The sequence below is a fragment of the Dipodomys ordii genome, unplaced genomic scaffold (genome assembly GCF_000151885.1).
Source record: "Dipodomys ordii isolate 6190 unplaced genomic scaffold, Dord_2.0 Scaffold20, whole genome shotgun sequence".
NCBI classification, from domain to species: domain Eukaryota; kingdom Metazoa; phylum Chordata; class Mammalia; order Rodentia; family Heteromyidae; genus Dipodomys; species Dipodomys ordii.
Genome location: NW_012267236.1, coordinates 17,772,093 through 17,789,347, shown reverse-complemented (window position 1 = coordinate 17,789,347; position 17,255 = coordinate 17,772,093). Strand labels below are relative to the sequence as shown.

At 40.2% G+C, this 17,255-nt stretch overlaps 1 protein-coding gene across 1 annotated transcript in view; it reads right to left on the bottom strand.

The window, feature by feature from the left end:
- The window catches only part of Nbas (neuroblastoma amplified sequence), a 284,959-nt gene that overhangs the window by 18,808 nt on the left and 248,896 nt on the right, over nt 1-17,255 (bottom strand). The window contains exons 47-48 of the mRNA XM_013013552.1: nt 11,415-11,610; nt 1,860-1,999 (exon numbers count right to left, since the gene is read on the bottom strand). Of these exons, the coding sequence (XP_012869006.1) occupies nt 1,860-1,999; nt 11,415-11,610 (336 nt within the window). The remainder of the gene's footprint in view (nt 1-1,859; nt 2,000-11,414; nt 11,611-17,255) is intronic.

Here is a 17,255-nt window from a genome sequence, read left to right as displayed (position 1 = left end):
TGGGTGCTAGCCCTGAACAAAAAGAAGCTCAGGGACAATAGCCAGGCCCTGGGTTCAAACCCCATGACCAAAAAAAAAAAAGCAAGGCAAAAGGCCATCTCTGCCACAAGTAAAAGAGATGTAAGAAACTTTTTTCTTTTTCTTTTCTTCTCTTTCTTTTTGTAATGGGGCTTGACATGTGTCAATTGCACAGTGTCATGTGATTCCAGTAAGTGGGATTGTTCATTTCTTCTATATTGATTCACAAGGAATTTCTTAGTGAAAATACTGGATCAAAATTGTTGTGATGAAACCATAAATCAGATGTGACTCTCCAGCAAACATTCTGAAGAAAATATTCGAGTTTAGGGACAAGGAGAATTGGAAAGACATTGCAGTATTTCAAAACATTTATAATTTCCTCAATACTAATTACATATATGGATATATATACATATATGTATATGATTATTTCCTATATATACACATATATAGCTATGTAGTATATACACATATGTATACTCACACATACACACCGCACACACACACATATGGATATATATAGTAGTACTGTTGTACTGGAGTCTGAACTCAGGAAGGTGTTCTATCACTTGACTCATATCGCCAGCCTGTTTTGGCTTTATTTTTCAGAGAATGTTCTTATGTTTCTTTCTAAGCCAGTTTCAGACCAAGGACCACCTACATATAGCCCCTTCCCCCCCCCCCCCCACCCCCGACAGTTGTGTCTACAAGTATACGCTACCATATCTGCCTTTGGATTGAGCTGGAAGTCTTGCTACTTTTTTTCTTATTGACCTTGAAGTATCATTTCTTCCTCTGGAGGAGCTGGGACTACAGGGAGTAAATTATGCTAGGCATGATTAGACACAATAATATCCACAACTGCTTTTGTTTTTTCAATGACCCCTGTTCAGCTGAAAAATATGATATGGTCTTACACTCAAGGCCTAGGTGCTGTCCCTTAGTTTATTCAGTTAGGTCTATTGCTCCACGTGAGCCACAGTTCTACTTTTCACTGCTTTAATGGAGATGAGTCTCCAAGCCTGGTTCTGTCTTTGAACCACACTCCTCAGATCTTACCTTCTTGAATAACTAAGATTACAGATAGGAGCCACCAGCTTCCAGAATAATAGGTAAGTTTGCAAGCATATATTCATCCTGTGTGTCAAGGCTACATGCTATCCTTCTGTTATTTACCTAGCGGCCACCTTGGTAAACAGGTCCTGATGGCATCCCAGAGCCTGTGCCTAAGTACTCCTATTGTACCTAATAATGCCCCCAACGTTCATGAGTTGTGATGCTGGCCCTCTGTGTGTACCTCCTTAATGTAAGAAATGGAAAGTGGTCAATGTCATGGGTTGCCAAGATCTGTAGTAAGAATGGATCCTTTATCTGTACATCTTGAAGGACATTCATATGAGCCTTGCTGTTGCTCCTTAGACTGCAAAACTTGCTGGCCTGGCTAGTGTGTTATATGCTTCATTAAGTTAGAGGTGGATGTGTAAGGAAATAGAGAAACGACCCATAATGCCAGGCACAGACACGGAGCGCACAGCCTGATTCCACTCACAAATCCAGGCACAGACATGGTGCGCACAGCCTGATTCGACCCAGAGTTCCAGGCACAGTTATGGCACAGAAGTGCATAGTCTGATGCTTCCCACAACTCCAGGCACACACAGTCCAGGGCACACGGTCTTATCTTACCTCAATTCCAGGGATTCACTGGAGCATTAGAAATACTTCCCTTAGAGTGAAACCTGTAAGTGTTTGCCCCACTGGTTCATCTAAAGATGCTAGCTTTTAAAACTAAAGGCTAGCTGAGCAACTCTCACTATCTAGTTTTATGCAATACTTACACACTGTCACCCTGCATCGGTGGCCATGCTTGCAGGAGCAAAATCAAATGCTGAAACTCGACCTCATGGTGACTAGCTTCCAGGAGTTCGACGAACAGAGAGTAGCGGTTCTCCTCAGTCTCTACGTCAGCCATGTCCACCTACAAGAACCCAGATTTTATATTTCTTTTTGTTCTGATGGTACTGGGGTTTAGCCTCAGGGCGTTGTGCTCGCCAGAAAGGTGCTCTGCCAGGTCAACCCCTCAGCCCTTTTTCAGTTAGGGCTTTGTGTTTTTGCTTGAGGCTAGCCTCAGACAGTAAGCCTCCTATCTCTACCTCCCAGGTAGCTGGGATTTGTAGACATGAGCTAGCCTACATTTGATGATTCTGATTAAACCTTCTTTTCAAAGTTTTTGTAAAGTGCTAAAGAAAAACAAAAATCCAATATCAAAAAATCAAAGCCAAAGCCAAACAACCTGCTATGGTTTTGATATTGTCACCCACAGGCTCCTGGGTTGGGAGGTTGGTCCTTGGTGTAGCAGGGTTAGAGATGGGGCCTAGTAGGTCTATGGTCTTGCAAGGGACCGTGGGACCCCAGTTTCTCTGATTTCTACTGGTGGTGTGATAACTACTTTAATACATTCTCATGAAGTTCCTCATCAGAACTGAAGTATAAGCTGAACAAACCTATTTTCTTTATAAAGTTATCCTGTTTTAGGTATTTCATTATAGTAAAGAAAAACGAAAAGCTCTATGTCCAACTCAGTTCTGAAGAAGCATTAAAGATAGTTTAGAACTACAAAATTCCACAAGGTTTTTAACTCCATCAAAATAAATTCAATAAGTAAATTTCCATATAACTGGCTTAGTAGCATTTAACATATTTAATGTTAAAATGCTTTGTTTCTAGATGTAAAAACTGTTAAACTTCAACATCCTTAATATTATATAAATTTTTTAAAAGTTTAAATTATCCACTTTCTGTGGGCCTGTGCTGAGTAGACAGTTTCTTGTGAGATTTCACTAAACTACTTTTAGCAGATGCTTTCGTGATAAATCAGAAAGAGCAAAATATCCTTTGTCTACATCTCCATTTCTAATGTAAAAGAAGACTGCCACATACAAAACGCACACATTTTCCCTCTCACTGTGTAAGTGAAGATTTCTCTTCTCATTGTGAAGATTTCTCTTCATACTAAGGCACTTCTAAAACAAATCACACCTCTAGTGTTTTTGAGGGAGAACACATTTCCTATTTTAAATCAAAAGTAGCCTTCAGTGTAAAAGTCAGGCGAACCCAGCACTGCCCTTTCTGTGGTCTATCTGGGCACACGAGCACCATGCCAGTGAATTCATAATGTGTGTTCACACAGATACCCTGAGAGCATGAGAGTAAACGCGACCTCCCCTTTCCCAACTGTCTGCACTAACACGTGTTTCCAAAACATTCAATTAAATGGTCATTTGACTGTGATCCTGAGGAGTCATCGGAGAAAGGCACACAATGATTTCTCCGTTTTCATGAATGCTCAGGAGCACTATGATTCTCTTGGTGACTACTATGGCAAGTCAGATTACAGAGCCTGTGCTGAGCCCCCATCATCTTCTTGTGGCTGTTCACCCAGGAGCATTTTACAGGATTTGAAATCGTTTCCTAACCCAGCAAGTCAGCTGACCTCGCTGTACAGATGCAGAACTGGTAACAGGGCTCCGTGTGACAGAGCCCAAGTATAATCTTCTCTGTGTGCTGTGAAGCCAGAGGGCTCCAAAGAATTGATATGCTTTCGGCTATTTAATTTGGTCTTCTAACTAGGAAGCTGGCAATACTGTCTTGTCTATTATAACGAAAGATTTGGTGAATAGAATTAAGTTACTTTCTTCTGCTCCAGCTCCCTACAGGAATGAGAGCAGACATAACTCCTCGCCCAAAGTCCTGGCCCTGGCACCAGAAGGGTGTGACAAGAATAATAAGGCCAGAAGTAGAACCTTTGTGACTCATCTCAGCCGGGTCCCCTGGACTTGTAGCTGAATCTACATGGGTGTGTCTCATCCTTTCTATAAACTAAAATACTGCTATGGTGGAGGTGGAGACAGGCAGACAATGATTTGACCAAACCTGTAATAAATGGTTTCATTTAATATGATTTAGGCTATCTTTTTCTCTTCAAGTAGGCTCGGAGCCAGGCCCCTTGGCTGAGGGCACAGTGACAAGGGGAGTCACATCCATAGTCACGTGACTGGAAGGATTAAATGAGCAACAGCTCCATGCCGTGTCTCAGTAATGGCTACACTCCTACTCTTTATACTGCTGGCTATCAAGATCTGTTCTTGCTTCCTCAATACTGAACCTTTTCTGAAACTATTATGTGCATTTGGGTGGAACAGCAAGGACTTTAGTTCTGCTTCTCCAGGAAAAGCATGAGGGATATGGCTTATCTCTCCTGCTTCAAGCAAAGCGAGAGGTATCAAGATTGCTGAGGGGCTGGGAAGGTGGCTCAGTGGTACAGCGCTTGCCTTACATGCATGAGGCCCTGGGTTTGCTTGCTCAGCACCACATAAGCAGAAAAAAAAGCCAGAAGTGGTGCTATGGCTCAAGTGGTAGAGTGCTAGCCTTGAACTCTGGGTCAGAGTTCAAGCCCAGAGTTCAAGCACCATGACCGACAAAAAAGAAACCCTGCGACGGAGTTTCTAGTGTCTCAGTCTTGAATGTGCGTGAACTCCCCGGTGTCAATGCCTATGAAAAAGGGGAGGAGAGCCTCCCTCCACGCTTTGTAACGGAATCTTTGAGTAAGAACCTGGAGTTGATTCTTTGTCAAGAGATTTTATCCTTCAGATAAGCTAACAAGATAGCCTGCCTAGCTCTCCCCAGTTTAATAGATTTTGGCAGAAGACAAGAGTCCCCGGGTTAGAGACAAAGGCCTGTATTGCCGGTGGCAATGCCAAGAGCCAGAGCCCCAGCCTTTCCCTGTGCTGCTTTCCCAATGCTGTCCCCCAGGTGGTGCGACGCAGGTGCAGTCACGTGAAGAGGAACAGCTCAGAGACTGTCAATCTCTGAACAGTACTGCTATACACACGCACTTTTCTGCAGAGGAACTGATACCTCTATCTTCCATTTGTCTTCTACACCAGTAATCCTGAAAAGAGCATGCTCATGAAATGTACAGAATTGGAGAGATCCAGAACTATCTCCTAATAGCTTTCTTAGTGTGTGCCAATACTGGGGCTTGAACTGAAGGCCTCAATCTCTCGCTTGGCTTTTTCACTCAAGGCTGGTGCTCTAACATGTGAGCTATACCATTTCTAGCTTTTTACTGGTTAACTGGAGATAAAGAGTCTCTCAGATTTGTCTGCCTGGGATGGCTTTGAAGTGAACTGCTCAAATCTTCTCCTCCTGTGTAGCTAGGCTTACAAGTGTGAGCCACCAGCAGGCAATTCCTAATAGCTCTTCAATAGGTTTATAATCATCCTTTTGGAAAAAGACCATCTTAGTGTAGTTAAACTTTTCTCTTTAGAAAATATATATTTCTAGATTTAGATTTTTAAATGACAAAATACTAATATATTTTCCTGGTTTTCTTTTCTTTTCTTTGTCTTAACTAAGGGCAGGCGCTTTACCACTTAAGCCTTGCCCACAGCTCTTTATGTCATTTAAATTATTTTTCAGATGATCTTGTTTTTGCCCAGACTGCAATTCTACCTACCATCTCCCGTCTAGCTGGGATTATAGGTGCACACCACCAGACCTGGTTTGTTAGCTGAGATGGGGGTATTGCTAACTTTCTGCCTATATTAGCCTTAAACTATGATCGTCCTGACCTACACTTCTCAAGTAGATGGAATTACAGCTGTGAGCCACCATACTCAGCAAAGCTTTTATTAAACTCTTAGCTCTTCTGCTGCTGCTGCTACTTCTTCTTCTTCACCTCCTCCTCATTATTATTATTATTTTTTACTGTGACAATACCATACAGAGGGGTTACAATTACATGGGTAAGATAATGAGTACATTTCTTATCAAGCATTGTTGCCTCCTCCTTATTTTTTGTTTGTTTTTTTATTGTCAAGGTGATGTATAGAGGGGTTACAGTTACATAAGTAAGGTACATTTCTTTTCAAAGCTGTTACCCCTTCCCCGACCTTCCCTCCCCCAGGTTGTACAGATTATTTCCAAAATATTGTCTTGTGTATGTCGCTGTTGCATTGGCTCCCGCCCTGTCCTTGGTCTCACCTTCCTGTTGTTCCCCTTCTCTTCCCTAATTCAAATAAACGTATATACAATACCAGGGCACCAAAAGCAAATACAGTGACGACAAGGGATATACCATAGGGGGAAGAACATACAAAAGGAACAAAAAAAATCACATGGTACATTAACAACAACATTATTATTAGTGGTAATATAGTTTAAACTTAAGAGTCTCACATTGCTAGACAGGTACCACTTGAGAAGAGTCTGCAGTCCTACCTACATTTTCTTTTACTTTGTTGCTTTTATCAGTTAACAAGAAAATAATACATTCCATTTAGGGGTAGGAATAAAGGAGTTTGATTTAACCTTACTAGGCAGGCTCTTAACTATGTGAAGCATACCTCCGGCTCTCATCATTTTTGAGATAGTTTCCACTTTCCCAGGGCTGGCCTGGACCACCATCCTATTTATACTTCCCTCCATAGGTAGGACGGCAGAGGCATACAACTACAACCAGCCTTTTTTTTTTTTTTGGTTAAGTTCTTGTAATTTTTTTAAACCTGGGGGGGGTCTAGAATTACAGTACTCCCCTGCTCTTAGTCTCCTGTCTCGCTGGCATGCCCAGCTGCTGACTGAACTTTTTATCCAAGTTGGCCTTAAACCACCTACTTCTCAATCTCTACCTCCCAATCTATCTAGGATTAGTGGCATGAGACACTGGTGCCTGGCTTCTACCTTTGCCCCAGCAAGCATCAAAATCCTGGAGGAGAAAATCTGCAGTATTCTACAGGTACCTGTAGAGTTAGTAACTATTCCTTACTGACACTAACTAAATATCATAAAAATTTAAAGGACAAAATGCAATTGTGTCTCAGACAAAGAGGTATCTGTTTCCTTTTATCTCTCCCAGCATGTTTCTCTCCTCATTGAATTAGGTGACTTTAGCCTTGGTTGTAAGCCCATTTGTCAAGCAACTACAGTCTCCTTATCAGACACAAACTCATGTCCTTGAAAAGAGTAGAGTAAGTCATCTCATCTCAGTTGAAGAGTTTTTACCTTAAATTTGTCTTTGGTGAGGAAGGGAAGTCCAAATACCTAGAATTGAGCCAGCACTCATATGAACCAAACCGACACTCCTGGCCCAGATAATAGCTACTGTATCTTCCAATATTTACAGATGTAGAATAGGTATTAATGCATATAAAAGTACTTTATGAATAGAAATTTACTACAAACCCGCAGACTGTTCTATTACTTGTAGTGGTCATATTAACCATCACACTGTTATTTCCCTTAAGACCTGGTGAGCTTTCAGCTGGCTTCTCAGAGATAAGGAAGGGTACTTGATTTAAGATGCAAAATAACTATGCCTTGCTTTCATAAACACAGTACTGGATTGCAATTCCAATTCTATCACCTTCAAGCTGGGCCACTTGAGTTAGTCATGTGACCTCATATAGAACAGTTGAGAAAGAATGACAACCACCCAGCAGGTTTTGCTATGCACATAGTAACAATCCCACAAGCCTCTTTCTGAGGGCAGTTATGAGAAGGGAGCTCTCTAAGGAAAAAGAGCTCCTTTTCATTAAGGTAGACTCAGATCTCCAGATACCAGCAGGACCAGTTACTATACATGCTCACTCAACTCTCATCATCTTGGGAAAAAAGGGACACAGAGCTCTTCCCTAACAGCTGCGATCTCTTGCTTATATAGGGACAAACATGCTTTGTGGCTTCTCTGCTGCCATGCGAGAAGCAAGAGGCTGAAAGGAAAGCGCTGTCAGTGAAGTGTGGCAAACCAAGCAAACGCTATCAGTCCAAAAGCATCAGACCACACTAAAGACATCTTCCATCAGCGCAAGCAAATCACATTGCTTGCTATAGGAGGAAGTGGCGCGGTCTAATCCTTCATTACTAGTGACAGGACCATCACGCTGAAAGTCGGGAGGCCGGCCTTGCCATTTTAAGGGTGACTTTGGACAAGTTTTTAAAGATTTAGTATTCATTTATTCAAAAAAATATTTATTGAATGTCTGTGAGATCACTATTCTCATGGAATTTATATTCTAATAGCAGAAGACAGGCATGATATAATAAATAAAGGACAGGCAGGAAGAAGTCAGCAGATTGTGGGAAATAGTTTATTGGGAATTAAGACAGTGATAAAATAGATTTTGACTGAATGTTAATTTAGACTGTGTAGTCATTTTAGACAAGGTGACATTTAAGCCAAAATCTGACTAAGTAACTTCTCATTGCTGGACATCAATACCCTTGTCTGTACGAGATGACGAGTGAGCTGGGAAGCTTCTGTAAGTGTCCTCTAGCTCTAGACCACATCTGTTAGTTGCTGGCTGCAGGAGATCATCAACCTGCACCCTGCATTTGTCTGTGAATCTTGGCTTTAAAGCCATTTAAGGCAACACTAAGCTATTCTGAAGGAACTAAATACAGCTTTGCAAATGGAACTTCTGTTATGTTTTTGAGCTCCACATGACCAAGAAATACATCTTTTGTTAATATTTTAGCAGATAAACCAACTGGCTTCTGAGCAGTGGGGTTAATATAACCTCACATTGTTCAGATTAGGCAGAACACATGACTTTTTCATGAAAGTAGATGTTGTCTTACACTAATTCTTTCTGATGATTACTTATCAGACTTGAAAATTCAAACAGAAAAGAAAGGCCTATGCCATACATTTTCTTTTACAAAAAAATGGGGGAAAGGATTGAGGTACTGAAGTATGAAAGTTTTTTAAGGAAACATCAGCACTTTGACCCAAATTTTTCATGCACCAGTTAACTAGAAAATTACAAAAGTTGGAAAAGTCAGATAGACTGTACCAAGGGGATTAATAACAATGCCTTTGCTCCCCTCTCCCCCCACTCATTCCCTCTTCATTTTCTCACTTGTGCTAGGCTACATTGCTGAAATGGAAATAAAAGTTTCTCCAACTGTTGGAAAATGAAGGTCTCTGAATTTTTAATTCTGTTAACTAATCATTAAAAACTGGTAACACAGCCTCTCTGAGAAGCAGCGAGGAGCAGGCACCACAGACGGTCTTTAATTTCACAGGAGCTGGCTACCTGCCCAGAAGCACCGTGATTTGTGGGGCCCTACTTTGGGCACCTAGAGGATAATTAAATATTAAGCCTTTCTTTGATGTATGCTAAGTCTGCCTAAGAGGATTATGAGCCACAGTGCAGGTAGCAGTCACACAGTTTTTGGTAATTGAACATCGAAATATCATCTACTCTCATCTTTAGTCCCAAAGAATCTGTCTCTATCCTTGGTAATAACCAAAGGACCTATAAGAATGAAGAAGGTGACAGGGATATAGAGATGGAGAATAAAGTCAGTATGTGTGCAGAGAAATGGCAGATGATGTGCGTGGACCATTCCTCCATAGTTCAAGGTTTTTTCTTTATCAAGTTGCCAAGGCCCACTTAGTAAGAATCTTCCACAAGATCTCAGATCTACTAATAGAGGAGCCACACACACACACACACACACACACACACACACACACACACACACACGTGTCAACCAACAGTACCTTGAGCTTTCTACTGCTTTAGAAAAAGAAAGCATATGCTTTGAAAAACATTAAGGGACAATTTGAACCATGGGTATAGTTCTGTATCATTCTAAAAGTTGTGGTGGTGTCATTCTGAAACTTCAGTTTTTCTGCATTCATTTTCTAAAGAGCAAGAAGACACTTCAATTATAAGACAAAATTCCTCCTCAACTTAACTTATTCTCCTAATACATCTGAATCAGCAGTACCAACCAGATGACAAACACCTCATTTACAAGAGGGAGAAGCACTCACTGACACATTTCTTGTGAAAGAGAACAGAAACACAATGAAGATGGTATGGGAGCTTTCTTCATCTCTACTGCCATAAGCTGCCAATAAGATGAAAGTAGAGGGAGAAAAATGGGTGAAAGAGGACATGGGGCAACTTTTACTAGTCATTCTGAGACCTGTGGGAGAGAGAGTTCCCAAGAGGGCCCGAGCATTTGCTTCACAACTGAGACGGTATTAGTGAATGAAGTTACAAAGAGACTTTGCAAATGAGAATATGGTTTACACTCATAACACTCATGTCAAGTTCATTCAAGAGCCTGGTTAGAAACAAGCTCAGCTGCCTCTGTCCTTTATGGGAGAAAGTTATAAAGAAATGAGTATCTCAGAAATATCCTAAGTCAATTAAGCTACTGCAATTATAAAACAGCCATAATTTGTTATTTGAGTAACTAGAACACTGAGAAGAACTTAAAAACAAAAGATAGTGGCAACCCGTGAGTTTTGAAGAGTTTGGGCTGGAATATGAAAGTGTACCTTCTATTTCAAGGTGACAGTCAAGAGGGCCATTCCGCCTTTGCAGCACCCACTCTGGTTTTATAAGTGTCAACGATCTAACAGTACGAGGAAGGGACAGAGCTGCAGAGAAGTTTGTTCCCTTCAGGATGAGGAGCACTGGGAGTTTCACATGGCAATAATACTGTGACCTGATCCAAGGTACCTCTCCCTCCCCCTGCAAGGGACTTCTCCTGTGAGGAAGGCACATCAGCACTCACTGCAGCGTCACAGCCAGACTTCCAGAAAATGCTTTAGCAAATGAGATTCTCTGAGAAGTCTTGGTTTCTAACTTTCACTGACAGGATGGCATACAAAGCACTGGACTCCTGCCTGGATTCTATGTCCTTAGCATGTATCAGCTTACAATGTAAGCCAGACTTCAACAGCCACCACATTCCTTAGTTCTAGAATTAACATTCTTATTGACTCAATCAACAAGTATTTAAGCTTGCACATGTGCACCGATATGCCAAGAGGGACTCAAAAGGTAAGTGCATCTCCAGGGCCTTTAATTTTTATAGGAAGGCAAAACTTTAAAAAAGATAATAGATAATTAAAACGCAGTTATATAGAATTCAAAGATCAGTTATGCTTGCAGTCATCAGGGCAAGTCTAGACAGAAGGGTGAGCCTTGAAGAATGACACGTAGAAATAGATTTATGCCTCTGCTCTTACATCCATAAAGGAGCAGGACAGAGAAGGGCATTTAGCACAAGGGCAGAGCATGGAAAGAAATGAATCCACTACACTGCACCTGCATTTCCATTCAGATCCACACTTCACCTGGAAAGGGTGAGCCACAGGAACAACAGACATTGTGAAGAGTACCATCTCCTATGAGGACAGATGATTAACTCATGTTGGTGAGTGAACCATGTTCTGGCATGTAGAGTCATGTTCAAATATATTTTTAAAAAATGAAAGCTGGAGTGACGAGCCTGTTGGAGAGTTTGCATTTTCAAGCTGATCACGCGCTTGGTTTCTAGTAAGCAAGAGCTGCCCTCCAATAATAGCTTACCTGCCTCTGGGGCCAAGCAGCTTTGAGAATGGCTTCTGTCCTGAAGAACACCAGGAGCTTGCCATCCTCCTCACTCAGGTGGAAGGACTGCCCCAGAATCTGCAGCACATGAATGCGGGGCCGCACAGGCCAGGCTTCATCAGCACAGAAAGGCCGCAGCCACTCCAGCAGGTCCTCAGAAGACACCAGCTCCTCTCTGCGGGGCAAAATCAAGTGGTAAAGAGCAACGGTGAGGTTTTCTTTTGTCTTTCCCCACTAATCTAATGTGGTCACCAACCTAAATACTTGTTTGCTGGATAATTTTATCCTTATCCTCTTGAGAGGAAAAATTTAGTTTTATAAATGGCTTACAGCCAACCATATTAAATATTTTAGAACTATGTAATATAAATGTAGTTTTAAATAGTATCCCATTAAAATGAGCTACATAAAGCAGATAAAAGTAACCATTAACCAAAATGTCCTTAGCTAGTTTATTTCTTATACAAAATTTAGTAAGTAGTAAGCCTTATTTCTATAAATCATACTAATAGTGTCCAGTACCATTCTAGAATGTTCTAAATTCTATAACTAGTGGACAATAACTATGTAAAGTAGACACCATAAATTACACTTTGTAGGTAAGAAAGAAAACAGGCTTTTGGGAAGCAGATAATCTGCCTACAAATACATGTGGCAGACAATACGGGATGAGTCGTACCATTCCACAACTCTCCACTATGACCAGAATCTATATAGAGATATAGATTTATGTAACATATATTTTTATTTTGATTATAAAGGTGATATATAGAGAGGTTACAGTTACATAGGTCAGGTAATAAGTTCTTTTCTTTTTGAACTGTGTCACCTCTTTCCATTTTTTCCCAATTTTTCCCCTCCTAAAACACCCCCTCTAAGTTGTATAGTTCATTTTCAACATAGTGTCTAGCATGTATCATTGCTGAATTGGTTCACCTTTTGTCCCCTATATCTGTGCATTCCCCTTAGACTCTTCAAAACAGATAAACTTACACACAAGACACAAAGTACAGAAATCAAAACTAGCAGCAAAAGGGGAAAAGCAAAACTAAAACAAAACAAACATTACAAAAAGTAAAATAAAAAATGCTCTTGTTTCCATTTCTTGGGAGGTCATTTCAATAAATATCATAGCTATTGAGCCTTTGTGAAACTAAGAACATCCTCCTTTGGTCTCACTGTGTGAATGTTGAGTCCTATTTAATATCATGTCCCTGTGTATTTTTTTGTCTTTTATCATCCATTATGTTTACTTGTAGATTTATGGGCACATTCTAATTACTACAAATGAGGGAAACCATGCAACCTATGTTTCTTTGGGTCTGGCTTACTTCACTTAATGTAATTTTTTTCTCCAAGACTTTACATTTCCTTATGAGTGGAGCAATATTATTCTTTCTGATGGATGAGTAGAATTCCATTGGATATACAATACACCATATTTTCTTGATCCATTCATCCACTGAGAGGCATCTGGGCTGATTCCATACATTGGCTATGGTAAACAATGCTGCAATGAACATGGTTGTGCTGGATCTGTGCTTTGTATATATGTATGTATGTATGTATGTATATATATATATATATATATATATATATATCTGTGCTTTGATATGCTTGGCTATTATAGTATTAAGTCTAAAAGGATCCAGAGAAAAGAACATTTTGCACAACTTTCTATCTGGTATTAAAATGTCTTCTCTTGTAACTCCAAGTGGGCCATCCAGGGAAGACGACTTACTTGATTATGATGTCAATGAATTAATATCAACCATTTTGTTAAGAGTTTACTAGTACAGAAGACAGCATCTCACAAGGGTCCAGGGATCCATGCTGAAGTACCAAATTATAAACATGATATTGTAACTAGATCCTTATAAGCCTCTCATTAAGAAGTAAATCATATAAAATGGATCTAAGACTAACCTACATTAAGCCAAATTCCTGCCTTAACAAGACTATAACACATTTCTTTTTTTTCTTTTTTTTGTGTCAGTCATAGGGCTTGAACTCAGGGCCTGTATTGTCCCTGAGCTTTTTCACTCAAGACTATTCTCTACTATTATGAGCCATAATGCCACCTCCCATTTTCTAGGGGTTAATTGGAGATAAGAGTCTCACAGACTTTGCTGCCCAGGCTGGCATTGAACTGCGATCCTCAGATCTCCACTTCTAGAATATCTAGGATTACAGGCATGAGCCACTGGTGCCCCCACTTAATTATTTCTTAAGCCTCTGGAGAAAGAATTTTACTGTATGTATGTGTGTATATATATATATATGTGTGTGTATATATATATATATATATATTTGTTATATTTAGGAATAAAGGAAATTACAAAATGCTGTGGACAACTGCCTTAAATGCTTCTAAGAGTTTATTAATTCATTTGTTACTTTTACCAATGACAATCCTTCCAAATACGGGTAGGAAAATAATGCATACCCATAAGCACTAAGAATGCACTAATATTTCCTACTAGTAAATATATCCACTACTTGTAAAATGATGTTACAGAAAGATCATTAAAAAAACCCTAAGTACAAACTTATGATTTTGATCCCAGTCTTTCCTAAAACTCTAAACCAAAACCATGAATGCCATTATTACTGTTTAGTCAAGTACACAAAGGTCCCAAAGAACTTGGTCCTAGACCCTAGCTTAGAGTGTGACACAAAGACAGTACATAAGAAATAAACCATAATTCACAATCATCTCCATAATAATTATTAATATCAGCATCATCAAAACACTATAATTTGTGCCTGATGACAGGAATAAAAAAATTACATGGTCTCTGCGTTTAAAGAACTAGTAATACAAAGGAACAGAAAGACTTAAAAAGTGATTATTGTGGGGTGCCAGTTCTCATTGCCTGTAATCCTATCTACTTAAGAGGCTGAGATGTGAGGATCACAGTTCAAAGCCAGCCAAGGTAGAAAAGTCTGTGATACTCATATCCAATTAACCACCAAAAAGCCAGAAGTAGAGCTATGGCTCAAATGGTAGAACACTAGCCTTTACTGCTAAGGGATAGCACCCAGATCCTGATTTCAAACCCCAGGATTGGCATGTGTGTGCATGCACGTGCACAGACACACACACACACACACACACACACACACACACACATGCATGCACACACACACACACACAGAGCAATTATTACCCAAGTTATTAATATACCGTACATTAAACAACTGTTTTAGAAGAGGCACAGCATTATCTAGACAGTATCATAAGATAAGCTGGATGTTCCTGAATTGAAGGAAAGATTTACAAAAAAAAATCTATAACCAGCTCTAAAAAACAAACAAACAAACAAAAAGAGGCCCAAAATGACCAGAGAAAGACTGAAACCCAGATGTGTCCATGACAGAGAGAGATCTGCAGCAGGCAGATTCTAAAGATTTTGAGCTTCTGGGCCCACACTACTTCCTGACAATGTCACTTGGAACAAGAAGTCACTAAACAATTCTGAGTCTCACTTTCTTTGATAGCAGAGATGGGTGACATGGCCAGCCTCCCATGGCTGCTTCGGATTAACAGAAACACAAAATATGAAATATAAAGCACAAAATAATTTTGGCAGATAACTAAGCACAAAATAGGTTTGGCAGATTACTACGCACTTCAATCAGTGATAACTATTATTACTGAGGACGTCTCTTTTGGAGGGGTATGAGATGGGAACGATGGAGTGTTTTTGGGCTGTGAAGCATTAAAATCTCATTAACTAGTGGAGAAAATGTGCAGGCTGGGATGGACACAGGCCTCTGCAGTGGAGCTGTTGCTGTCCAAGTACGAATCAGGAGAATAGAAGCTAAAAGCCCATTTTTGGCCATTAGTCCAGGCTAATTTAATCTAAAGCTGATTTTTTTTTAACCCTCCTCCCTAAGAATCCAGGGCTGGGGTACAAGAGGGATGAAGTGTAATGAGAAAAAGCTGGAGTCAATGAAAACCACCTGGAGTGATTTAATACCCTGTGCACAGTCACACAGAAAGCAATGGAACCTGTCTCACTCCCTTGGCAAGGACTCTATAATGCTATCAAATCAACTTGGGACATATTCCAGAACATCTTGGCAATGGGTAAAATTATTCAGTTACTGATGAGATACAGAAAGATTATTATAACATTTTGCAAGTTATTAAACTGATTTAGACTCCTTTTATTCCTACAGTTTATTATACAGTTAATACTATTTGGCATTTTGGAGGGACATGTTCTAATTTCTAGTTTCTACTTCAAGTACATAATAATATTATAGAATTCATTCCTAAAACAAAAGCACTGTGCCTAGAAGTACCATGTTAGACAAGCCTTGGGGTGTCATCTGAACGTCAGAGCTCAGTAACTATACAGAATCAAAGGCCAGGCGCTGCTATCTCATGGGGCTAGTTCAAAGCCAGCTCAGGCAGGAAAATCCATGAGACTCTTATCTCCAATTAAAAACCAAAACAGTAGGAGGTAGAACTAGCTTAGGTGGTAGAGAACTACTCTTGAATAAAAAAGCTCAGGGACGGCACCGAGGCCCTGAGTTCAAGCCTTAGGACCAGCACAAAAGGAAAAAGAAAACATCACCACGGACATGGACCAGAGTGTACCCACAAGCCAAGATCCTTTCTTGCTAATTTCAGCTTGCATTTTCTGAGGCTCAAAGTCATTCTTATAGCCCGACAAGGATACACAGAGACAGAAGGGCAAGGGGAGAGAGCACAGAGCGCAGAGGGCAGAGGGCAGAGGGCAGAGGGCAGGGAGACTACAGTGATAAGATGCCAATTACTGGAAAAACAAAGAAGAAAAGCATGTCAGTATCCAATCTTTGCTGTGGGTTTGAAATTTTTATAGATAAGGAGATGGGTGGGAGATAACAAGACTTTCATAGTATAAAATTCCAGAATGGGAAGAAGGAAGGTGATTCTACTTCTGTGATATTTAATGAAGGCAAGGAGAAGGTTTGCTGAGCTTAGGAATGAATGAGAGGATCATTTCAAAACACATTTACTTCATTATAAAAGTCACACAAATGATTAGTAAGTGTTATTAAATTTAAAAAAGGAGAATCTCCATAGTTTCATTATAATCCAATAAGCAACTGTGTCTACGTTTTCTCTGTAATGAGGACAGGGGCAGATTATACTGTAAAGAGCAATCAAATTCACTACTTTAAAATTGACTAACACAGAAAACTCACACTCAGAAAACAATCAGATGTGGCTGAAAAGCTACGGAGTCAGGTGGAATAGAGAACTCAGTTGCCTAGCAGAAACAGCATCAGCAGCACTGACAACGCCAACAGCACATCAATTGAAATGATTACCTTGAGGAGATTCTCTGAGTGCTGGAGTGCACATCCACCCTCTCTACTATGTCCTGTGGCATGGGGGACATTCACGAAGAGAAAAATAAGTAAATGGAAGGGAATGTCAACCAAAAAGAGCAATTATTAAATTAGAGCAAGAAGAAAAACTAAAAACATGAATAGGATATTTTTCTGCAAAAGGTTCAAAGCTCAGGCAGGAAAGTCCCTGAGACTCTTACATCTAATAGGTGGAAGTGACACTGTGGCACCAGTGGTAGGAGGCTGTCCTTGAGCTGGACAGTGCTCAGGCCATAAGTTAAGCTCCAGGACCAGCACACACAGGCACGCGCGCGCGCACACACACACACACACACACACACAAACAAGTTTTCAGACTCCCACAATATATATATATATATATATACACAAGGAAAACCTAAATGCAGGTAAGGCATATTAGAACAGATAATAACTATGAAAAGCATTTTATTTTTATTCATTTATTTTTCTGCC